General features: G+C 45.7%; 1 protein-coding gene across 2 annotated transcripts; it reads right to left on the bottom strand.

Moving 5' to 3' along the window:
* Nucleotides 1-105: 105 nt before the first annotated feature.
* On the bottom strand, nt 106-23,502 carry LOC119660899 (slo-interacting protein 1-like). Of its 2 annotated transcripts, XM_038069837.1 has the most exons (9): nt 22,941-22,984; nt 14,647-14,730; nt 14,392-14,593; nt 14,041-14,301; nt 9,532-9,630; nt 6,914-7,959; nt 6,705-6,844; nt 6,368-6,645; nt 106-808 (listed from the first exon to the last, which is right to left on the bottom strand). In XM_038069837.1, exons 3-9 carry the CDS (start codon nt 14,569-14,571, stop codon nt 287-289), a joined length of 2,526 nt encoding a protein of 841 aa, XP_037925765.1. In that variant the 5' UTR covers nt 14,572-14,593; nt 14,647-14,730; nt 22,941-22,984; the 3' UTR covers nt 106-286. The 2 variants fall into 2 exon arrangements, with proteins under 2 accessions (XP_037925765.1, XP_037925764.1); XM_038069836.1 differs by having other exon boundaries at nt 14,392-14,730; nt 22,941-23,502.
* Nucleotides 23,503-24,500: the final 998 nt, after the last annotated feature.

Here is a 24,500-nt window from a genome sequence, read left to right as displayed (position 1 = left end):
TGAAACGTCTAGCTCCTGGTTTCCTGACTTGTTTACTATCTAAGTCATTCTTTTCCAGGTTTTTCCCATGAATTTCGGTTCTAATTGCCATTTTCCCGAAAAGACGATAACTAAAATAGCAACCAATATTTCTAGCCCCACTCCTCGAGCCTGCACAGTTCGAGTGAATGTTGGAATTACAAATTATCGGTTTTTTACAAGGAATTCTCTACTTAGGTTGATATGTATAAACAGCTAGAAAACTTGGACTAAAATAATTGATTAAAAATTGAATACTATTTTGTTACTAAATAACCCATTGTTTCTGGATATGTCTGCTGCTTCCGTTTCGACTACAACTTGTACTAAACACTGGTTCATGCTGTTGTTGGTGCTGTTTTTGTTGATGTGTCTGGATTGTCGTTGTTTGCTTACGTTCTTTTGTATTTATTTCACTATTTTGTGGGCGGCTTAGTCGGCCCTCCGACTGTTTGTTAGATAAATGACGATAATGTGATGATGACTTGGATGATGCCTCGGTAATTGTTATTATTTCGTCTTGAATAACAATACCACCACCAGTTGCGCTGCAAAGTATCTGATCCTGTTCCGGATTATGACGGATTTCTTGATGATGCGAGTATTGTTGATATTGATTTGTTGAAGATGATGTTGATGCACGGCGTATTGGTCGACGGACAATATATCGTGATCCATCTGTTCGTCGTTTCACTTTCCAGACCATTGTGGTGCTGTCGTCTTCAGGAAATTTTGCTGTTTCAGAAGTTGTTTCACATGAGATTGTCAAAGGTTGTACCTGGGACGAGAGCTACAAAAAGGTTTAATAAGTAGAAGAATGATCAAAATACACCACGCCTATGGGTTTCTATAATAGCAAGTTAAAATTTTACAATCGTCGACTCTGGTGCAGTATGTAATGTTACGAGTGGAAATAGGAGATCAGGTCGATCATCCTGAGTGGCCGATAACGACCTAGAGGGCAGAACTATCCCAACCGTGAAGGTCCGCCCACAAAGATTGAAGCTCTATCAAAGTGCTCGGTCGACACGTTCTTGCACGCCTCTGTGCTAGCCAGGCTCGGGAATGTGGGGGGGGGGGGTCCTTTGAGCGCTTTGATCCCTCACGCTTCATTACTAAAAACCAACGTGTCTTTTCCGATGCGTGGGGTCAAATCCGGGTAGGTCAAATCTGGTTTATCGGACCGCTTCAACACGGTAACTTTCGGAGTTACTGTGGAAGATGTTGTCACAACGCCTGCGCAGTCACGTGCGTCCAATGCAGGAACGCCCTGATGGCTGGGGCTGGGCTCTGGAACTCGACAGTTCGGACATACGGGCTTACGAGTGTTCGGGCGCCCGCAACCGAAACAAAACAAACGACTTTGGGATCCTCCCAACAGTCTTCAAACAAATGTCCAATCTGCCGACAATTCCAGCAGACCCAAGTCCAAATATCGATCATGAATCTCAGACTGAGGATTTCCTGGGATGTTTTTTATGTCAACACCCTCTTCAGATTCAGCAGAATAGCTGTGTAATTGGTGAGAGAGCCTGCTTGAGAGACGCTCCTCTAAAATCTCGCTTTGCTGTACTAACTTACGCAGCTCGCGAACCGTACTAGCCGGAAAATAGAGAAGTTGCCTCTGAACGTCTGGTCTCAGCCCACGACGTAGCAACTCTACCAATTTGTTTTCCGTTAAGGAATTTTCTAGCCTATTGGCTAGCGAACGCACAGCTTTATAATAACTGTCGAAATCTTCGGATGGACCTTGCATGCGGTCTTGCATCAGTTCAAGGATATCCCAATCATCTAGAGAATCCTTAAACTCATGGCGAAGAGCCTCACGGAAAGAGGTCCACTCGATTCGTCCGACAGACTGATGGTAGTCCCAGTACCAATCTGCTGCTCTGCCTCTGAAAAGGGTGTGTACATAAGTACACAGCAGGCCGAAATCCCCCTGTAAGGTTGTGTTGGTCAACGCCTGCACGCGGAACAGGAAATGGTTGATGGGCAAAGTTTTGGATGTGCCATCAAAAACCAAGTCCCAGGATGCCAAAATTGAATAAACACGATCCGCTGATTTGGTATTAAGCGGTCGTGCCTGGCATCCATACGGCGAATCGTCCTCGTCAGAGTCGGTAAAATCGTACATATAGTCGAGTCCGGATCTGTCGTCATGTCGTTGAAAGTTCTCGGATTCGGACCTGTCGTCAAGTCCGTAAAAACCAACGTCACGTTTATGGTCATGTATATAAAAATTGTCTTTATTATGACCATTGTTACGTCTGTCCTCAAAATGTACTGCACGAGTTGAAGCAGGCTGATGTTGAGCTGCCTGATGCACTGAGTGCGTGTTCGGGGTCGAGTCTCGAAGCGGGACAAAATGCTCTCGAACCAATCCTTCAACTCGTGAAGCGTCCGTCGCCCTAGCATCCTGCGTGGAAGGATCAACCCAACCCACAGGATCTCTCCTCGCCGCCTCATGCCACCGTCAGTCGTCACGGCGTGCTGGCAGGTCAAGCTCAACTGAGCTCCATTGACCTGGAGGTAGCGTGGAAGGAAGGCGATAAAGGTCGCGAGACCCGTGATCTCGTTGAAGGGACATGTTGGTTAATAAAATTTAACAAATTGGCTAAATGGACCGTGAAGGTCCGCCCACAAAGATCAAAGCGCTCAAAGGATCGTTATGTAGGCTATGGAATCGTTCATCATCATGTAGGGGGTCAAAAATTCTTCGGATGACTCTTCTCTCGCACGCGGCCAAGAGTTCGCAATTTTTCTTGCTAAGGACCCAGGTCTCCGGGGAATACATAAGGACTGGCAAAATTGATGTCCTGTACTGTAAAAGCTTTGACCCTATGGTGAGACGTTCCGAGCGAAATATTCTCCTATATTTGTTGTTCTCGTTTGACCAGGGCGATTCTTTGTTGTTCGTTCTTGGTCTTGCCTTCATTAATGTGCAGCCCGAGATCTCGCGGCGCCTACTCGATCTGGAGAAAGGTAGACTGTACATCTCGGGTTGTTGTTCCCATGATGTCAATATCGTCAGCGTAAGCCAGTATTTGGATGGACTTAAAGAGGATGGAGCCTCTTGCATTGACATCTGCATCGCGAATTACTTTCTCCAGGGCCAGGTTAGAGAGAATGCATGATAAGGCTTCGTTGATGTTGAATGGTCTCAAGAGTGATCCTGCTGTTTTTATCTGGCTTCGCACAGTGGTCAGGTTCAACAATTTTGTCGGCATACCAAATTCTTTCATGGCAGTGTACAGCTTTATCTTGGCTCTGCTGTAATAGATTCCCAGCCTGGAACCCATGTGTTCTCTAGAAATCCCAGACCTTGACTGCCTCACAGAAAAGAACGAGGCAGAAGAGGTCATCAAACGCGAATGTCAGGAGGTAACCAATGTTCGGATTGGTATCTCCTTTGCGAACTCCCGAGTTGAAAACTCGCTGTGGTAGAAATTGCCGAAGAATACGCGAGGGGGGGGAGTTTCTAAACAACGGGAAAATCAGAATTGGTTGGGTAGTGTGTAGGATACGAATCCGGACCGCCCCAACCAAATGTTACAGATATTTGGATTATGGGCACACATCTGCAACTTGTCGGGGACCTGACAAAAAGTCAACATGTCGCAAATACGGTCGGTCAGGCCATTAAACGAACACCTGCAATGAAAAGGAAAACTACGTCCTATGTAGGGGTCGTGACGCGTCTGATAAGAACGTTGCACACACTGTGCGCTCGAGGCAGTGTCTGGTCTTTAGAGACGAACTGGAAAGAGCTAGGACGCGGCCAACATGATTCGCATCTGGAGTGCAACCGGTCTCGAGTTGCTAGCGTAGTTCCCTGCGGAGGCTAGAGCTAATTTAGTACTGTACAGTGAGCAGTACCGAAACAAAGACCTAGTTTCATGGCACCCTGACATATCAGGTATCGTTGTCATATGGATTCGGGATAGTATCCTCCTTAGGGTTCTTACTCAAGGCCGAGGGGGCGGCTTTGTCTGGATTCGGTGTTCAGAGATAACGTTTTCAGTGTCTGTTTCACGCCGAATTAGACGATGCCGAACTTTCGATGCAGACTTGATGCTATCGAGGACGTTATCTTAGGCACGGATGGGCAGATCCTGGTTGGGGGTGACGAATGAATGGGGCATGCGTCACCCAGACTCCAGCGGGAAACGAATTCTCGAAATTGCGGCGAGAACAGGACTGGTAGTTCTAAACACCGGATCCACACCAACTTTGCCGCGCCCAGGCTGCGAGGGAAGCATCCCAAACGTAATCTTCGCTTCGGAGTCACTGGTGTCGCTGGTGGACGGGTACAGATTTCTGGGATACTTCTCGTCAAGCGACCATCAATACATTGCCTTCGAAGTGGTGGACACAAACTCTCGGTGTGCCTCACCCCGGCGCTCTTTCTTTGCATGGACGTTGCGAAAGTGAACACCGTGAGGTTTGTCGAAACTCTTGGAATATGTGGGGCCACGGTGGAAGGTACTCCTGGGGGTGATGGCGCTGCAGCTGACATTGTCGTAACCTGATAACGACGGCCTGCGGAGCCTCCATTCCCAGGACGGTATCGAGACGTGGCAAACCTATGTATTGATAGACGGTGGAAATTGCAAAACTTCGGAAGGAGTGTCACAAACTCCGCCGCTTAACACAACCTCTAAACGACCGGGAGGAGGCATGTACCATAATGACCGGGTACAGATCAGCCCAAAGGAAACTTCGCAGCGCAATAAACAGGAGCAAAGCTCGCTGCTGGCTGGATCTGGTCGAATGGAGGAAAGGTGAATGGTGACCCGTGGGGACTCGATTACAAACTGGTAACCCGAAAAATCGGGGCTCTGCGCAAACTTAAGGCCAAGCAGATGGCCCGCATTGTACGGGCACTATTCCCTCTGCAACCCGTACAGGATGATGACGTCGGAACGGAAAGTGTCCAGGACTGTCCACTTTTCTCTGTAAAAGAATTGGAACTGGCAGTCTTCTCTATGAAAAATAAGAAAGTGTCAGGGACCCGATGGTATTCTAGCAGAGGTATACAAACCACTTGCCTGAAAGAGTGCATTTACCCTGCTCGTTGGAAGGTGGCAAGGCTTGCGCTGATTAGCAAAGGGAAAGGCGTTTCCATGCCGCCCATTTCATCATCATTTTTCTCGGATCATCATCGGACCTTGGTGAGACTTGAACGGATACAAGTATTGCCTCACAATCATCGATAGGTTTACGCGGTGGCCTGAAGCAATACCTTTGACTGACATTACGGCGCAATCATGTGCCGAAGCCCTCTGTTGGGAGTGGATTCCGCGCTTTGGTGTACCAGCCGTAATCATCACGGACCAGGGAATGCAATTCGAGTCTTCTCTTTTCACGGAGCTAGGACAGCTCCTTGGCTTCAAATGGGATCGGACTAATGCATATTGTCCGCGGTGTAATGGTATGCTGGAACTTTGGCACCAGAAGCTGAAGGCTCCCTTATGGCTCACGACGATCCATTGTGGTCGCGGTGCTTGCACACCGAGAGGAGTTCATGGCCAGTCCCGCGGAGATGGTGTAGGGGGAGAATCTGCGCCTCGCGACCGACCCTGTGCTGAACATCAGAGCAGGGTTAAGCGCATCAGGAATGTTGCGTCTGCTCAGAGACGTGGTTTCATAGCTACGACCGACTCCACCGTCCCGACTTGTGACAGCAGAGGTCAGCACTCCCAGCGATCTCGAGACATGTGCACAGGACCTCATTAGGGTGGACACTCCTCGGAGGCCGCTGTAATCACTGTACAAGGACCCCTTTTGGGTTTTGGAGCGAGGCGAGCACTCGTTTAGGCTCGATGTCCGAGGCGGTGTGTCGATTTGCGAGTGGTCGCTTCGAGGAGTCGCCCGCGGCGCATCAGATTCGCTTGGTAAGCCTATTGGCGGGATCACGCGGTCGGTTTGCTCCACTGAACTCGCGCGGTTTCTGCTGGGGGCGGAGTGATGTGGGGGCACATCGGAGGCGTGAACCTGAACGCCAACTTACCAACTTCATCCCTGGAGGAGGAGGGGATAAAAATGGTATGCAGGCTTCCTTTCTTAGTCCGCTAACAACTCGTAGCGGTCGCCCTTCCATTAAGAGGCTACGGAACCCCGGGTTAGTTTCATGTTGTTAATAGGCTTATTGGTAAGGAAATTGTCACGCGATTTGTAATGGAGTAGGAGAGGGGGGTCGCCCCTGTAATTAGTCTATGAATGATATGAAAATAGGGAGACGGGACTCTTTAAGATGGGGCGGCTACCGCGATTTATTTAGGTGGTTGTGTGTCCCGAATCAATACCACCCTAGCGCGCAACCCCCTGGAAATTCTGAAAAATACTTTACCTGCTGCTGCCCGCTAGTTTCAATACTAGAGTTTGTCGTGCCTCGAAATACTTGATATTGGCTTGAACTCGGGGATAAATAATTTGTGCTGGTGATTTCGCTAATTTTTTGTTGATTATGCGCCACGGCTCGTCGAAGTAATTTATTTTGACCTTTGATTGTCTTCGATGTTTCTCCGGTAACTGAATTTTTATATGATGACGATGACCCTCTGCTTTGCATTTGGTATTGTTCTTGGTGCAGGCGGGTTGTAAGGTCGAATTCGGAGTTCATTTTAACTAGGGAAGTTATGGGAGTTAGCTTGTGTGTTTGTCTGATTTTGATCGCAAGGGGTTACCTTCAGCTCGATTTGAAAACTTCTTGGCACCTCCTTTTGTACTTGGTTTCTCCTTTCGACATCGCAATTGCTGGCATTGCTTGCAATTGTCGAAAGCCTCAATTTGGCGGCTATATGGCCGGCTCACTAGGGTGGAACTGCTGCTTGTAGGAAGATAAATTTGATGAAATTGAACAGGTTTTGTCAAGTAATATGGTAAATTCACGAACCTCTTATTTTTGTCATCGCCCTTCAGTTCGAACGTTAGCTGGTTACTTGTACAAGAGTCGCCTGTGTTATAGGCACTGGAGCTGTTCTCATAATCATCCCCACTTGAGTTATTCCTATACATTCGGGTTAATGCTGTTTGATTCAGATTGAACTCCTTCTTGGTTCCCGAATTGTTAAGGATCGTTATCTGGGGCTGCTGTGGACATAAGCTTCCCGTCATTGCGGGTGAAATCGCAGGTTTATTGGATACATCACCCCCGATTCCACTACTATCGCTAACATTCTGCGATTTGAGCCATTGTTCAATCCGGCTTTGATCCTTACGTTCATCATATGGCGAGCAATAGTAGGAATCTGTCTCCGAGTCCTCAGGAATTGTTTCGTAAATATGCTCAATCTCCATAAATTGGCCCGTTTTGTTGGAGGGTTGTTGAGTGATGGAAGCTACATTTGACGAAGTCGTTACATGTTGAGCTGACAGTGGTGGCTTTTGAAGATGCACTGGTTGGTCGTTGGAGTTCGCCAAGGATTTTTTCACATTTGAAGTTGCTGAGGGAGGAGTCTCATTGGTACTATTACTTTTTTGATTTATTGGAGACGTTGACGGAATCTTGGATGGCTTAGTCGAACAAATTGTAGAGGTTTGAGTGAGGGATGGAATAATTCGAAGGGATGATCCCGGTACTGATGATACCAGAGGTTGCGGTGAATGTGGGGGCTGTTGTGTGGAATCCTTTTGAAATTTTATATTAGAAATCTGTGAATTCAACAGGGATATTTCTTTGTTCACGGATTCAAGTTGAGCTCGTATATTGGCATGATCACAAGTATTTGTATCGAGGGTTGTAATAGTTTGTAATGTGGTCGATTGTTTTTGCTGCTCAGGTAGTGAATGTAGGGATGATTGTTTCTGTTGCTGTTCGGTCAGTGAATGTAGAGATGATTTAGATGAATAAATACTTGGCTCACAGTCGATAGATAGGGATAAACCCGTGTTTTGATCCTTTTCGTCGCAATAGATGGCGGAATCAAGGAACTCGTCGTCCTGAGGAATCGAGAGGCGTATAATATGCTATGAAATTCTGGAATAATCTCTACTATACGTGTCCTGTTGACGATAGTAGAAATGGTGGATAGCACCACTTCTTTGGGAAAACCTGTTCCATGGAATGACTCCTCTATCTTTTACCGTAACAGAGTTATAGCGTTTTTCATGAATAGTGTTAAAAGGATAGACCTCCCCAATAAAATCACAATTTTCCACTCCCTCAATCATTTGATTACAGATTTGACGATGTGATGCTACTCGTCGCAACTGGAGAACATCGGCATCGAAGACCGAATGTCTGATGCGTCCATAGGCAAGGCATCCACATAAGAAATGCTCCGTAGATTCCGCTACCTCATTACAGGAGGTGCACATATCATTTTGAATAATTCCTATTCAGAACATATGCTCAGCTAGTGAATTATGGCCTGCCAGAATGCCCACAATACTCCTGCAAGTCCTCCTACTTTTCGACAGGATAAACTTTGCGGTACGCATGTTCGATTTTGACATGAAAAGTTTGGTGTGTTTAGCAAACATTTAGGCTCTGACACCTCTCATTGTAGGAAGCGTGTTCCCAATTTTTGAAGTCAGACTTAGCCAATGTTACTGATACTCCAATTGCTGGTTCTGGTCCCGGCATGGGAGAGATTGACCCCTCTTTCGCTAAAGCATCCGAGGTTTCATTTACTTCTACGCCACGGCGACCAGGTACCCAGAGTATTTCCATCGTTTTGAATCTAGAGATAGAGCTCAAACGGTTCCTGCATTCCTGAACGATTTCCGAGGTGATCAAAGGGCTACCCAACACCCTCAATGCAGCCTGGCTATCACTGCAGATTGCGATGCACTTTCCCTTCAACCGCTCGTCAATCACCCAGTTCGCGGTCCTTAGGATCGCATATACTTCGGCTTGGAAAACTGTTGCATATTGTCCCAAAGGAAAAGCTTACTCTCTCGCTTTTATTCGGGAGTTAGACTCCGGCTCCAGAGCCTAAAAGAAATTGGATAAGTTGACCGTTAAGGACTGCACGCCTTTGTGAGAGGATCCTTTGAGCGCTTCGATACCTCACCTGTCATTTTACGAAATACAACTCTAAAATTTCAAGGCCCCACATATTTTAGGGACATCCTCCAAAATAATGGCCTGAATATGTCAACGAAGGGTGGGAATCTCAGAAGCCGCGCCTCACTGAACATCTGAGGCAGAAAAAAGAATGATCCGGAATGGTTCGGAAATTGACAGCTCCACGAGCGCGGCCGAGCCGTCTTTTTTTTAGTTTTCCTTTCAGTTTAGCTCGCATGTGGTTATAGCTTTAGGTGCACGCGAATCCTTGCGTTTGTTCTGAGTAGTTTTCAAGACCGGCGCGGTGTTTTGCCATTATTCACGAAAAACACTACAGCTCTGTAACAATAAAAGATACGGTGGCCATTCTATGATACAATTTTCCTATCCACCATTAAAATTTCTACCATCGTCAACGAGACACTCTGTAGACAGAGGTTTAAGGCCACTTGACTTTCATAAATATACTTAACCTTTAGTCTCGTTTTAAATGGTATACTTACCGTATAAACACATCGACTGACAAGCAATGTTATTGAATTTTTGTTTTCTGCAAAAAGTGATTGAGTTTCGTCTTTATTTAATATGTCCTTCCCATTTATCTGTGATAATGGAAGAGTAATATTTGTTATTCATATAGTACTTGGTTCAGTCGAAAAATCAGCTTCATGAAGGTGAACATTGTAATGACAGTAAGAGACATTGCCACTGCCAAGCGATAATTTAATGTAAAATTGAGACCAGACCTCCAATGCTACAGTTCAAATCTTGACAAGACTTCAAAGGACTGGTGGTAAAAAGGCGAGTAAAGCATTCAAAAAAGTCTACAGTTCTGTAAGAGAGACGTCTTCAATGGTATGGCTGCGGTGAGCGCTTCGGTTTCACTCCCCAGCTGTCATGTCGGGAGAAGAGAAAACGGTCTCGACGAGGAGACAATTGGACTCGTCACGGACTTGCTGGAGGACTGCTCCTACGTCGGGTAAAGGACCAGCTCATACACCAGCTGTCAGTGAGTGAGGAAGTGAAGCTGAATCACTTACTGAATGAGCTGACGCTGGGCAATTATACCTCCAATCAGGTGCTTCGAGAAATGAGGTGGGTGCGAAATAAGGTTGGCTCGAAGTTCCTTTGGTTGCAGTGGTTCCGGAGAGCACCAGCGCTAATTTGGTCTGAGTGGATTTGGAGTCGCTGGAGGTGTTGTCTACCACGGTTGATAAAGTATACGAGGTATACGCACGCCCCATGGTCGCGGAAGTCTTGAGAGAATCACGTTGGGTGGTGGAAGACCTCAAGGAAATGGGAACGACACTGGCGGGCACAGTCTCTAAGCTTACGGCGACGGTAGGTACTTTGCGTTCGGGAGGTAGATCTCGATTGCAGTCACGGTCGAGGTCCGCTTTGCGAAAAGGACCTCGGCCCGACGATTTGCTGGTACCACCGTTCGGAGCTCAAGCGACTAAATGTACCACTGAATTCACTTTTAATACAAACAACTCGCTGGGTGTCTCGGCGATGGCTAACCGAAACGCATTACCACGTCGCCTTATAATATTCGACCCTCTGAATAGGCGTTGCTTTCTAGTCGACACTGGCGCGGAGGTGTCGATTCTTGCCGTATCCCCGTCGAAATACGTTGATTCCGTAGAATTTACGATTGGCTGCCGCAAACTCCTCTCCTATCTGCACTTATGACTGCAGGCAAGTGACCGTGAATCTCGGACTGCGCCGAACATTTTCGTGGCGATTCATTTTGGCGGACATTAGCCCCCCATTTTAGGTGCAGACTTCCTGTGTCACTATGGATTGTTGGTGGACTTGCAGAACAAGGTATTAATAGACACTGCAACCTCTTTAAAGTCGTCAGGAAAAATTTCCACCTGCGAAAACGACACTCTTTCGATTATTTTCCAATAGCTGTTGATCATCTCCACTTCATTTGGTCCCTATGCCAAACCGCGGATGGAGCACTTGCGGAGATTACTGGCGTCTGGACGCTCAGACAATTCCCGGCTGATACCCTATTCCGATCATCCATGATTTCGTGCAATCACTTACAAACTACCGTATTTTTACGACCTTGAATCTAGCGTACCATCAAATGCCTGTCGCTCCGGAAAACATATCAAGAACGGCTTCCTGCATACCTTTCGGACTCTTTGAGTTCACCAGGATGACTTTCGGCTTGTGCAATATTGTGCAGAGATTCATCCATTCCATCCTGCGAAATTTAAACTTTTGTTTCATATACATAGATGATGTTTTGGTCGCTTCTTCTTCCGAATCGTAGCACTTGGACCATCTAGAATGCACTTTTCAAGGTCTCCTTGAGGCCGGACAAGGTTGAAGCGATTAAGAACTTTCCCCTGCCAACCACGGCGAAGGTTCTTGGGCAGGTTAAACTTTTATCGTTGTTTCTTGCCCAAGACAGCCCATCAACAAGCGATCCTCAATGCTTACTTGTTTGGGCCTAAAACCAAAGACTCCCGCGAGGTTGCGTGGTCTACTGAGGCCGTCCAGGTCAAGGAAAGCTTGTTGATGTTACACTACTGCATCTCTAGCTGTGTTCGTTGATGCTTCAGAGACAGGTTAGGCGTCGCTCTTCACCAACGGGTGAATCAAACCTGGCAGTCGTTGAGCTTCTTTTCGGAACAACTCAACCCAGCTCTACGTAATTACAGCGCCTACGATTGTCAGCTACTCGCCGCGTACCTCTCCATTAAATACTTCTGTTTCTCCCTGGAGGGCAGGCCCTTCACAGTGTTCACGGACCACAAGCCGCTTACTTTCGCGACAAAGCATCTCCTCGTCAACTTCGGCAACTGAGCCTCATCAGCCAATTTACTTCCGACATCCAAGATTTGTCTGGAAAAGACAACGTCGTTGGAAACGCTTCGTCTCGCATCTTGGAAATCATAGTCCCCGTCGCGGTCGATTATACGACAAACGCTGGGGCATGAAAAGACCTCGCAGAGCTTCAGAGCCTGCAGGCAAATTCCAAACACAAGTTCGAGGAGTTTCCTATCTTTGGTTCAAACCCCTATTTACTCTGCGAGAACTCAGGGAAGGGACTTAGACCATCCATTCCAGTTGATTTTCGCAGGGAAGTATTTCACGCAATACACGATCTTGCCCATCCAGGCAGCAGGACAACGAACCAGTTAGTCACTGGAAAACACTTTTGGCCCTCCATGAACAAGGACGTAAATTCTGGGGGCAAATAGTGCATTCCAAAGTGCAAAGTGCCAAAAGTGCAAAATCAACAACCACGTTAGAAAGGAAGTAGGTGTATTCCCTAGGTCGATCAAGTGCTTCCACACTATCCACCTCGACATCATCGGGGCCCTTTAGGAGACTCGCACGGATATAAGTGTTGCCTCACAATCATCGACAGGTCTATGCGGTGGCCTGAAGCAATAAATATGGTTGATATTACGGCACAATCATGTGACGAGGACCTCTGTCGAGAGTGAATCTCGCACTTTGTTGTACCAGTAGTAATCATCACAGACCAGGGAATGTAGTTTGAGTCTACTTTTTTCTCGGAGTTAGGCAAGCTCCTTGGCTTCAAACGTCACAGGGCTATTGCATACCATCCGCAGTCCAATGGGATGCTGGAACGTTCATATCGGACACTAAAGGCCGCCTTAATGCGTCGGGACGATCCGTCATGGTCACAATACTTACCTTTCGTCCTCCTCAACCTTCGCACAGGTCATCGAGAGGAATTTACGGCCAGCCCCGCGGAGATGGTGTGCGGAGAGAATATGCTACTTCACGCCGACTCTGTGCTGGATATCAGTTAAGTGACTCCAACAAGCTGTGCCGGCTCAGGGACGCGGTTTCGAAACTGTGGCCTACTCCACCTCCACGACACTCCCAGGGAGCTCGAGACATGTCTGCAAGTTCTCATTAAGATGGGCGCTCCTCGGAGGCCGCTGCACGCACGATACGAGGGCCCCTTTAAAGCCCTGGAACGACGGGAGCACACCTTTAAGCTCGTCGTTCGGGACGGATCCAACTGGATCTCCTTGTCGAGGCTGAAGGTTTTCGCCGAGCCGGGGATGCTCCAAAAAATCGCCTGCGAAGCTTCAGATTCCTCCAATAACTTCATTGGTAGGATCACGTCCAGGATTCCTCTGCTGAATCTGGTTTTAACTGGGGGCGAAGTGATGTGGCAGCGCATCGGAGGCATAAATCACGATCGCATTCCAGTAATGAATTGGCCTCGGCCGGGACATTACAATGCCGCCGCGGATGGGGGCTTGGCACGAGGCTGGCGCGCAAACGTTCTTTCCTTCTGGACCATACCGCGGCGTGGACGGCCGCAAGTAAACGAAGAAAACGTTGTTAAATTGCATAGGACGGGGTGAAAAGTTCAACTGGAAATTCCATGGAATCCTCGATCCGTGCACAAAAATCCTCCTAAATGGCCATGTAATCCGCGCCGACAAGAGTTCTTTAGCTAACATTGGGCTTAGCATCGAAGTGAATGGGAACTGATCCATATGTCGACCGTTACAACGATGGTTTGATTTGCTAGGTGATGATTTGAAAGCCTACTAACTCCGCCCAGACCAAGCATATAACTGAGAAAATTGGCGAATCCGATCTAGATGAACTGACTCCGAACTGGACCGAAAGTATAGTATTTATTTATCATATTTAGACAGTGCGATGGTTGAGGGGGTAGAGAGTCAGCCTCCCAATCTCGCTGCTTTGGGTTCGAATCCTAGTCGACATGGGTGTTTGTGTTTGACTCGCTGCTGTGAGCTTATCACTTGTCTTTTCAGCATTGAGTGTGATGATAGTGTAACCAAGGAGCGTCACTGATGAGTGGAGAGGGTGTGCGATTTTTGAAGGGGAAGAGCAGTAGTTTCAGCACCCAGATTTTTGGTAGGCTCATTTTATTTTCTCTTGCCAAACGTCAACATCCATACTCTTGACGGGTTTCGAACCCGGGCCCTCATCCGCATATACCAATTTTGTATCTAATAAAAACTGAAAGTATCTACCTGAATTATCTGATCGCCCTGTCGTAGTCGACCATCACGCGCTGCTATACTATCCGGCAGAATATCACAAATGTAAATATCACCGCATGTATTATCATCATTATTTTCATTTACATTTTCTTCCTCTTGATCACCGATTATGTTATCACTATCTGGTTCATCTTCATCTGACGCGGAGATCGATGTTGAACCATTCACAGAACTATAACTCACCGTGAGGCCAAGTTTCTCGTCACTCCGTGACTTTCGTAGCGTCACTTCCTGAAAGATATTATAAAATGGAAATTTTTTTTAAACGTTAGTACATCTACAGACCCCATCATCTGATCTCAAAAAAGTCTCCCAAATTACCTCAATGTCTATCTCAGGTGCCAAACAATGCGCAAAAATGGTTTGACTATCAATCAAGCGGTGGCAACATTCTGTATTATTCGAGCTATTTGTTATCGCGGTGTGATGATGCTCTATCAAATTACAGATTGGAAAATTTGCTTGACATTCTACATTGTTTGCAATTTTACAACCGCTCATCGTTTTGGTTTGCTGCTGGTACCTGTCGAATAAACTTAATTTGTCAGTACCGTCTTCAGCGCGGCGTCGACGTACTTTAACTATTATTGGATCTTCAGTTTTAAGGAAAATTTGTATAATCTCCTCATGTGATAAGCCCGTAACATCGATATCATTAATCTGAAACGATGAAAATTATGGGACATGCATATGAATCAGAAAATGCAAGGTTTAATGTCTGACTGTGCATACAGTTGTCCTCGAGGGGCTATAAATTGCTGTCATTTCACCTTCTTTCTCTCTTTGCAATTTCAAATCTTATCTATTCAATAGAATCAGTCCACAAACACTTTTCCAGCTTGAATATGGAAAATTAACCATTCACTCATCAATCTGATATGCAGTAGCAGAAACTAGATCAGCAATTAAAAATCTAAAGACTTATGTATCTACAATAAGCATTTCTAATGGTAGCCATACACAGTTCATCGCTATTTAACTCAGCAACTTTATTAGAGAGCTTTTATTCGAATTGGATACGGAAAATGAAATGAGGTTTATATTTTCGTTGCCTTTGGTAGCTCTATGTCAATATCCTTTAATAGAAAGGAGGGGATTTATCTAAATAGGATAGGAGTAAACCACGGGGAAATTAAGAATTGTGTATCTGATGTTGAGATGGAAAAAGCAAATCTAAATGCAAATAGGTCATGTTTCTTTTCATATATCTTTTTTCATTAAAACAGAGATTGTGTTGAAGATATCAACTGAGTGACTGCTCAGAAAACAAATTTCTAACTGAAAAGGCATCATCATTTAAACTATGACACTAGTTGCGGGGTTGATAGCTTTTTAGTTTTCATTGTAAAGTATTCCAACCCCAAAGAATCGGGGGTTTTACGGCAACATCGGTAATGAAGCCTTCTGTATCGTTTTCAAAAGCAGAGCTATGGGATTTTAGTAAGCCATAGCCGAAATTTTTATAGGAAGCAGCAACAAACAATGCTCACTGCTTCTGGCAGCTAAAATAGGAGATCCCACTATAAATCCGTTTGCAAGAAGCGCCAACTTATGATGGTCACCTACTAAAAATGTAGAAAGGCCCACTGTCTCAACGGTGAAGGCTAGAGGCTAAGAGTCCTGGCGACCAAAAAGAAGAGGCAGCATCGAATTCGAGTTTGAAAAAGGGGCCGGCAAATTCCGAGCTGCCCGACACTCCTTTCTCGGAAAAAAAGGGTGACGAACTCCCCAATCAGGCAGAAATGCAAGTCGTCTTACCGGAGAGGATGGACCTCATCCAAAAGGCAAAAGTAGAGGTTAGAAAGGCTACTCAAAAAGGGCGAGGGGTCCTACGAAAAATGAAGCCTGCTACCATCGCTCAGCGAAACATCTCCATGGGGCTCAAAAATGGGACATGATGGGGATGGAGGAATTGCTGGACCTTATTGATGACGGCCGAAAAGGACCTGAGGAAAAAGCACATCGCTAGCGCAGCCTCTAGTGCCCTCAGCTCGCCAGAGGAGGAACAAAAAATCGACGAAAGGACGCGAGGGGAAAGCAGCGGGGATCTGCCGACGAAGACGCAGCAGGACGAATTCCGTGAAGTGGTAACCAAGCGGACAAAGCAGCGGTGCAAACAGGAGAAAATTCAGCAACAACAACCGAAGTTGAATAGCGACAGCAGTGGCTCTACTATAGCAAAATCGAAGTCGACTACTACAAGATTTGCTTCAAAAAAAAAACATGGGCAAACCACGGTCAGAGGCATTCTCATTAAGTCGGACGAAGGTAGATCTTTCACGGTAGTTCTTCGAGAAGTCCGCAACGACGCCAAACCGGGAGGAGGAGGGGATAGATGTTACATCTATCTGACGGACGCGAATTGGCGATATACTTGTAGAGCTTGGATCGAAGACTGAAAAGAAGAGCCCATTTTGCGAGACAGTTCAGAGCATTCTAGGCACGAAACCAGTAGTTTGCAGCCTAGAACTCATGTGCACCCTTAAAGTAAGGGCCCTGAATTGTCTCACTAACACCGAAGAGCTGGAGGAGGCGACAAAAAGGGATTATCTAGGTGTGAGCAACCTTAAGATGGGAGTTACGTCTGTCAACTCTAGAGGACAAAAATTGGCCGTTGTCACTGTCCCTGAGGAGACGAGGAGCTAACTTCTCCATTGCGGGAAAATAAAGATGAAGAATAAAGCGTAGAGCAGTTCCAATCCGCTGCTTTAGGTGCTGCGCATAGGAACATATACCAGGGCCTTGCAAGAGGCAGGATAGAAGTATTTTGCGTTATAAGTGTGGCGAATCCGGGCACAACGCGAGGACTTGCGATTTGGCAAAGTGGTGTGTCATTTGCAAGGTCTGCGGTCTGCACAAAGAAGATGTGATGCATGTTCCCGGTTCTGGGCGTTGCCAGGTCTTCACGAAAGAGCTGTAAAAAGCGAAAAGTCAAGCCCCATGACTTATATCCTGCAAGCAAACATGCATAGGAATGCAAGTGCTCCGACCTGACGGGGCAGATGGTGGAAAAGAGAAGAGCTGACTTGTTGCTTTTCAGCGAATAGTACCCATGCAGGAGCTCACCATCATGGTATGCTGATATATCTGGTGCTGCTGTCATCTGGGTACAAGACACGGTTTACTTGCGAGTATGCAATGGTCGAGGTGAAGGCTTCGTTTAGGTTCGTTGTGGAGAAATTACGTTTTTCAGCGTCTACCTCACACCGAACGAATCTATACAAGCTTTTCGCAATAGGCTCGTCGCTTTAAAGGGCGAGATTAGAAACACGGGAGGAAGAATTCTAGTCGCAAGAAACTTTAACACCAGAGCCCTCGAATGGGTCGTACTTCAACCAGATTCTTGAGCCATTTCGATTTTAGAGATGACCACCAGAGCAGAACTCATGGTCCTAAATACCGGTAGTACTCAATCTGGTTGCGAGGGCACTATTCCTGACGTAACTTTTGCTGCGGAGTCCTTAGTATCAGTGGTCCAACGATGGAAGATACTGGAAGATTTCACGGTCGTCAGTACATTTATTTCGAAGTGACAAACAGCTTTCCCCAATGTTCTGCGGTCTTTCAAACATCTCGCGGCTAGAACATCGGGAAAATTAACTCCACTGTAACCCAAAAGCTCCAAGCTTTCGTCGATAATTGTCTGCGTCATGTCATCGGAGTGGACTGGCCTGACGCTATGTCAAACGAAGAATTTGGTTCGCGCACAGCCTTTTCACTCATATGCACTGTGATCGGAAGACGGAAGTGGCTGTGGATAGGTCACATTTAAAAGAGGGCCGACAATTGCATAGCGGGCTACGCCATGCAATGGAATTCACTCTCCGAAGATGGCGAACGAGTGGGTCGTCCCAAGAGCAGTCATTGATCCAGACGACAGATCAGTGTAGTGGCCGCTTCGAAATGTTGCAAATTTATTCGAAAAATATTGCACTTCGTTTATCCTTCTGACCTTAGTAATTGAAATTTCTAACAAAACGGAACCAAGCCCGTAGTAGAATCGGTAATTCGTTTGTTCCCGAAGCTTCTAAATACTAACATTCCTGGCCTGTCACCTCTTTCTTCTGCTTTCATTATTCTAGACACCAAGATTTCTCAGTACCTTGGTACCGTAACGTCCCTCTGTTACCCTCACACATAGTTGAGAGAGGAGCAGTACTACCAGAGCTAATCGTTCACGCTCTCGTCTGCAAAACTTAGCCGTAATCAAATTGACAGTATTCACCTGCGGACTCAAAACGAAGCTTAATGCCTTGTGAAGATGCGGTCTTTACAGGTAGGAGGAGTTTCCTCCTCACTGTTCAGTATGTTAACCGGATGAATTGGTATCGTCCTACAAGATCATCCATTGCCTTTAAAGCCTCGCAAATGAAGATATGGCCATTGCTATCCGAATACTCACATCGATCGCGGACATTTTCATTAAGGATGTGATCAAGGCGTTACTGGAAGATGTCGTTCCTTGTCTTTCATAGTCAGCCAACACTTAGAACTATATAACAGTGCGAACGAAACTATGGCAAATTTTAGATTTGAGACGTTCGTAGATTCGTCGATCAAAAAGGATACCAGTTGTGGAACGCCACTTTTCCCAGGTTGCGCCAATGCGTGAAGCATTTCATAAGGCAGTTTTCCATTGGTTGATAGCGTTGACCAAAGATATTTAAATCGCTCAGTTCTAAGCAGGTCAATGGGGGTGACACTGACTGTTCCATTAGGATCAGTGGTCAAAAATTCAGTTTTATTCGGAGTCAATCTGAGATAGTGTGGCATGAGGCGATTATTCCATTTTCGCGCAAATTGCTGGAGAGCTGCTTTGCTATGAGGCGTTAAGACAACATCATCCGTTGACAGTGTCCATAATAATAACAAAGAAGGGGGGGGGGGGGGGTGAGAGTGTCCTTCCTTGATGAACACCGACAGAGACACGAAGCGGTTTTGATGTGCCTGCCACACTTCGAGCTTTACTTTCCGGATCATGGTAGAGCAATGGCGAGCGATGGCGCATAGGCGCCCATACTCCACCAAGGGGGAAAAGGCAACCATATAGGTGCCCATTATTGTGTTGAATGACTTGTCGTCGATTTGGAAGCTGGTCATAAGATTATAACTCAGATTTGGTAGAATTACAACGAATGAATTTTACAATATCGATGAGGGATTTTTTTTGGGGGGGGGGGGGGAGGGTAGGTGAATGCATTTACGCACGCAATGTTGGACTCCCGGTTCGGTACGACGTCGGGCTACCAACTAAACACCTTCCCATCGTCAGAGAGGTAGCTTGGAACCGTTTGTCACATTACTTCGGGCTAGCCCCAAACTCTCCCGCCTTGTGGAGCTTTCAAATCAGGGAGTTCCTTTCACCAACGGGAGGGGAGAAAGTACTGGGGGTTTAACGTGAGTACCTGCCGTGAAGGCTTATTCCCACGGTCCTCTTCGGACGCGGATTGATTTTGTGACCACAATCAGAGCCCCCCCATGCAAGCACAGCGGTCCTGGTTTATACTGAGTGCAAGCTCAGCATTCACACCAGTGGATGCGAGGCGTATCTAACACCTCTGCCGCAACTAAGGGATACGGCGCCCGAGTTGTACAGCGCAACTCCACGCTTGAGCTCCGAGGAGCTCTGCCCGCGATGTAGGCATAACCACAACCACCATGAAACTCCCACTAGAGGGCCAACCGCAAATAACCGGGCCGAGAACACATCCTCCAGGAATTCTCCTGGAGCATATGCTCTCAGAGGGCCATCCCGGTTCCCATGATACCAGATAACCTCCGGTGAGGCTTCGTGGCAGAGCCATTTCAGATGAGTTCCTTGCAGACTCGGGTCTGATCACCCTCCTCGAGTACGTGGGGACGGAACTCCCCAATGGGTAACGGGAGGGGAGAGGAGGAAGAGAACTGTCAGTTCAAGCAACCCCCTGCCATCCGGCTCCTCCACCTGTCAGCACTCCTCAGCATCTCTTCAACAATGTTGTCTGGAGAGAAATCCCCTGTATTGTTTAAATATAGCCGATGAGCCGCGCAGTCCATCTGCCTCTAGTTTCATTTTGCCACGAAATCTGCCACTCGTCTACGGTGCGTTGCTGTTCTCCGCGAGCAACCCTCCTTTGGCTCATCTCCCTTGCGCTTGTATATGGCTTGACGCTCCTTAACAAGAAGGGCAACGGGGATCACTCCCGCGATCACCATCACGGCCGGTTCAGAGACAGTGTGGTACGCAGACGCCACTCGCAAAGCTCTCCGTCTCTGTACTTGCGGGAGGCGTTTACGATATACCTCCTTGCTAAGAGCGTCAGCCCATACCTCTGCGCCGTAAAGCAGACTGCGTTGAAGTCATCAGGAGACGTCGCCTGCTAGACTTAGGACCCCTAATGTTTGCCATTAGCCTACTTAACGCCGAAACTCCAGCTGCAGCCTTGTTCGCTGCTGCTTTGATTTACTCAAAAAAGTTCATCTTTGAGTCAAGAGTCAACTCGAGTTACTTTGCCGCTGATTTTGACTCGATTATCGACTCGCCAAACGATACGGGACGCAGGGTCGGAATTCTCTTCTTAGTCAGGATGACTACTTCGGTTTTTTCCAGTGCAAGGTTGAAACCATGAGTAGTCATCCATCAGCGTACCCGTGGCATCAATATGCGGAGTCTGCTTTGCGCCTGTTCGACAGTGTGTCCAGCATAGCCGACCAGGCGCGACTTTTCTGGCATGTCGAGTTTAAGTAGACTGTCATAGGTAGCGTTCCAGAGGTCTGGCCCTAGCATGGGTCCCTGTGGTATCCCCGACGTGACCTCCATTATCCTTTGACCCTCTAGTGTTTCATAGATCAGGGGGCGGTTCCTCAGATAGTCCCTCAATATCCGTAAGAGATAATTCGGCACGTTGAAAGCATTGTCTGTGCCTTGAATGTCTTTCCATCTTACGGAATTTAAGGCGTTTCTGACGTCAAGTGTTACGAGGAGCACCACCCGTCGAGTCCGGCTCGTCGAACCTCGTCCACGACTTGCATGACAGCATCAATTGTGAGGGATGGAGTTACAAGAATAGAACGTTCGCACCGGACTTATACAGGAATTGCATCTACACACATTGATTCACAAAGAAATATCTGCATATCTTTAATATCTTCAATCAAAAAAAGGACCCTCTTCCATATGACGAACAGATGAGAATTCCTTTTGCTCGTAATCCAATCTTTTTTTTTCTTCCCCGTTAGCAGAAAGAATTCTCAAGATCCCCAAACCACGCAAATGTTAGGTGGAAACCACACAGGTAAAAGAGAAAGTAGACATTTGGAACTTGAAAAATAGATGGAGGACGATGCCTTATGCCTGGATAAATGACTGTCAGGAAGAAAAGATGGAATGGGAAAAGGAGCAGAAGTTCCAGAAGCGGGAAAAATGCGACATACTACTTATTTTGTGCCCGTTACGAAAGGGACCAGGGTGGGTGTATACCATTCTGAGATGCAATACCATGAGGGACAGGATAGAGGTACAATTAATGGAAAGGAGTAAGGCATACGTGGGCTCCTGTGTGTGAATAAGGATGATTACAATGATGATGCTTCTGATGAGTGGGTTATTTTTCCAACGTTGCACTTGTCGTGTATCTGTTATTGTCGCTAGTTGTGGCACTTTACGCAAATATCTACAACAGCTATTTTGATATCTGTGAGATACTAAGGAAAAGCTATTTTATTTTCATCCTTTTTTTTTCTTAATCATTGTTTGTCTATGCCTCTGATTTCCGTTTGCTTTGGAATAGTTGGAGATTGTCTTCCTCGTGAGCCTTCGTTTGCGCCATGCTAGCCAGGATACTAGGAGTAATGATAGGATTACTTAATATTCAGCTTCAAGCGCAGGATATGTGATAGTTGCCAGACTGAGGGCGAATAAAAAGGTTCAGACTCCCTGGCTGAGTTGTATAGTAACCGTTGCTATGGGTTTCTATATTATATCGTCCTTTTTCAAACTGCTTCCCGAATAGCCAATAGACGCAAGCACTATTTACTGCAGATTTCGCGGTTAAGGACGATGGTAGGATATAGATTGACTGGTGTTAAACAGGACGAAAGTTTGGATCATATGTGGGAGATATCATTGGTGAATTGATGTCACTTTTACAGATTCAGATACAGATACTGATTCAAAGGCTGCTTAGGAAGCGAGAGGAGACTGATATGGTCGCTTAGGAGAGCGAAGGACATGGTGGGGTGTTACGCTTTACATTCGTATTCTGTAATGTTGAAGCTAAGTGAAGTCTTTCCCTCGCATCTTGTTTATCTTTTACAATGAAGTAAGTAGGAGAGACCAGAGATCCTAAATGTTCCGCTTCTTACTATTGTGGGATGCAGAAAGGATGAGTCTCGTAATCTTTCCCATAGAATGATTTTGTCTGAGCTTGGTTTTTTTTTTAAATTTATCTTTTTGTTTTTTGCTGCAGTTTTTAAGGGTTTTGTCATTTATTTTATATGAATATATGATAAAATGGGGGATTGTATGTTTGGTTGTTAGTAAAAATGATTATACTTCATAGAATTGAATAGGTTCCTTCTTAATCGACCGGTTGGCCTTAACTGGTAAGGCAACGGTATGCAGGTGGTAAGGGAAGTTTGAACATTAGAAATAGATAATCTAATTTGTGTGCTTCAGAGATTATACTTTTGCAGAAAATTCCGCCACAAGTTGTCCTTTAACTGGGGAGAAGCGTTTGGTGTTTCTGTAATAAGGTTATAAGGGGCTAAACTGTCCTTTTTTTTTGAAAAAGATACTTTCTATCAATAGATTCCTCCACATAGCCCCCCAATATTCGCTAAAACATTGAAAAGGAAATTATATGTATTCTATCTATTCACTATTACCTTACCTTCAGTACAATGAAGTTTAAACCAGCGCTAGACATTGTTTCAGGATACTGATTGTAATATTTGGATCACCTAATTTTTTATAGTTTTCATCATTGTCATATACTGGATTTTTCACAAAGAATATAATTAATCTTTTCGTTATGGAATAACAACATTTTATTTTGGAAAAAGGGGACGCAGTTCAGTAAGGATATAAGCGCAAAAATCCATGAAAAACTTCCTTTGAAAGTCAACGTTTGACTGTTTCTTTAACGTACACAAAAGAAGGAACGAATATCTTTTTGTCACTAAAAGATATTTACATTATTTACTAACATTCAATTAATATGTCCTTCTTGACTATGTATCAACAAAGTAGAGTTCCTCTTTTTTTTTTAAAAAAACTATGCCCATAAAACCCAGGCACTATCAAAGATCAGGTAACCAATACTTCAAATATTAAATAATTATAAAAAAATCACTTTATTTATTATATAAAAAACCATCTATTGGTCATCGCACGCACGATTAATATATCACAGTTTCCAATAAACTTTCCTTTACACCGGATTATACCGTATATAAGCGTCCTCCAGTACTGACTAAATGACTAGACTGTCTGGCTGGCTCCCTGGGAAAAACAAGGGACATCCAAAAGAAATTCAAGTGTAAGCACGGAGGTTGAGGGTAACCATATTACTCGTCCTTACCTCCTCTGACTGTGATTCAGAACTATAGGTATTCCATGTCCTTCCATGACAATTCCATGTGGAAATATCCTAAGAATCGAAAATGGTATTCACCAATTCCCAAGGCCGAAGTTATCATAATCCTATCCTTTTGTAGATTAATCAAGGGAACCATTCTTCTTAACGACTCGTCCTTTAGACCATTTCTTTCCCTTTTGTACCCCTAAATCCTTAATAACCATGTAACCATCTGCTTTAACTGGACCAACAAATGAAGTATCTCAATAATCATTTCCCGCTGGGCGGAACTCTTTTCATTTTCGCATACTATCAGACGACAGGTGAAAAAAAATGTGGAAAGATGCATTTTCAACGGGAAAATTGTGGGGAAATTTAAATTTCTGTTTTACCCCAACACCCACAACAGAATTATCAGAGTTCAGGGTTCAGGGCAATCATAATAATGATAGAAGACGTATATGATGTTGATGAGATGATGGAAGAATCATTTTAGAAAAAAAAAAAGAAAAACATGCGGGTTTTATGGAGAATGGATAGATTTTCTAGAGTGGTCCTTAAGGGTATGTGGTATTTTAGAAATATTACTTTGTTTGGATTTGAAAGTATACATGAATGTTTGCCTCGATTTAATGTTCAGTTAATAACCTCCTCCTAGAGGCATCCATCCTGATAAGGTCCTGGTCACACGTCTCAAGATCCCTGGGTGTGTTGGCGGTGGAATCGACCGCATCTTCGAGATCGCGTCCCTGAGCAGACGCAGCATTCCTAAGTCGTTTAACCCTGCTCTGATGTCCAGGACAAGGTCGACGGGGAGGCGTAGATAATCTGCGCAAACCATCTCCACTAGGCTGGCCGCGAACTCCTCTCGCT

This window comes from Hermetia illucens, chromosome 7 (assembly GCF_905115235.1).
Source record: "Hermetia illucens chromosome 7, iHerIll2.2.curated.20191125, whole genome shotgun sequence".
Lineage (NCBI taxonomy): Eukaryota > Metazoa > Arthropoda > Insecta > Diptera > Stratiomyidae > Hermetia > Hermetia illucens.
The sequence above is the reverse complement of the archived record's forward strand: the minus strand, read 5'-3'. Positions and strand labels throughout refer to the sequence as shown.

What these genes read in the sequence shown, in the direction of transcription:
- LOC119660899 (XM_038069836.1), bottom strand. Translation starts at nt 22,976, where the DNA reads ATGTCTAGCGCTGGTTTAAACTTCATTGTACTGAAG. An exon ending in AGGGCGATCAGATAATTCAG is followed by an intron (nt 9,631 to 14,040) that starts GTAGATACTTTC and finishes CCATTATCACAG; the next exon opens with ATAAATGGGAAGGACATATT. An exon ending in GGCGATGACAAAAATAAGAG is followed by an intron (nt 6,845 to 6,913) that starts GTTCGTGAATTT and finishes TCCTACAAGCAG; the next exon opens with CAGTTCCACCCTAGTGAGCC.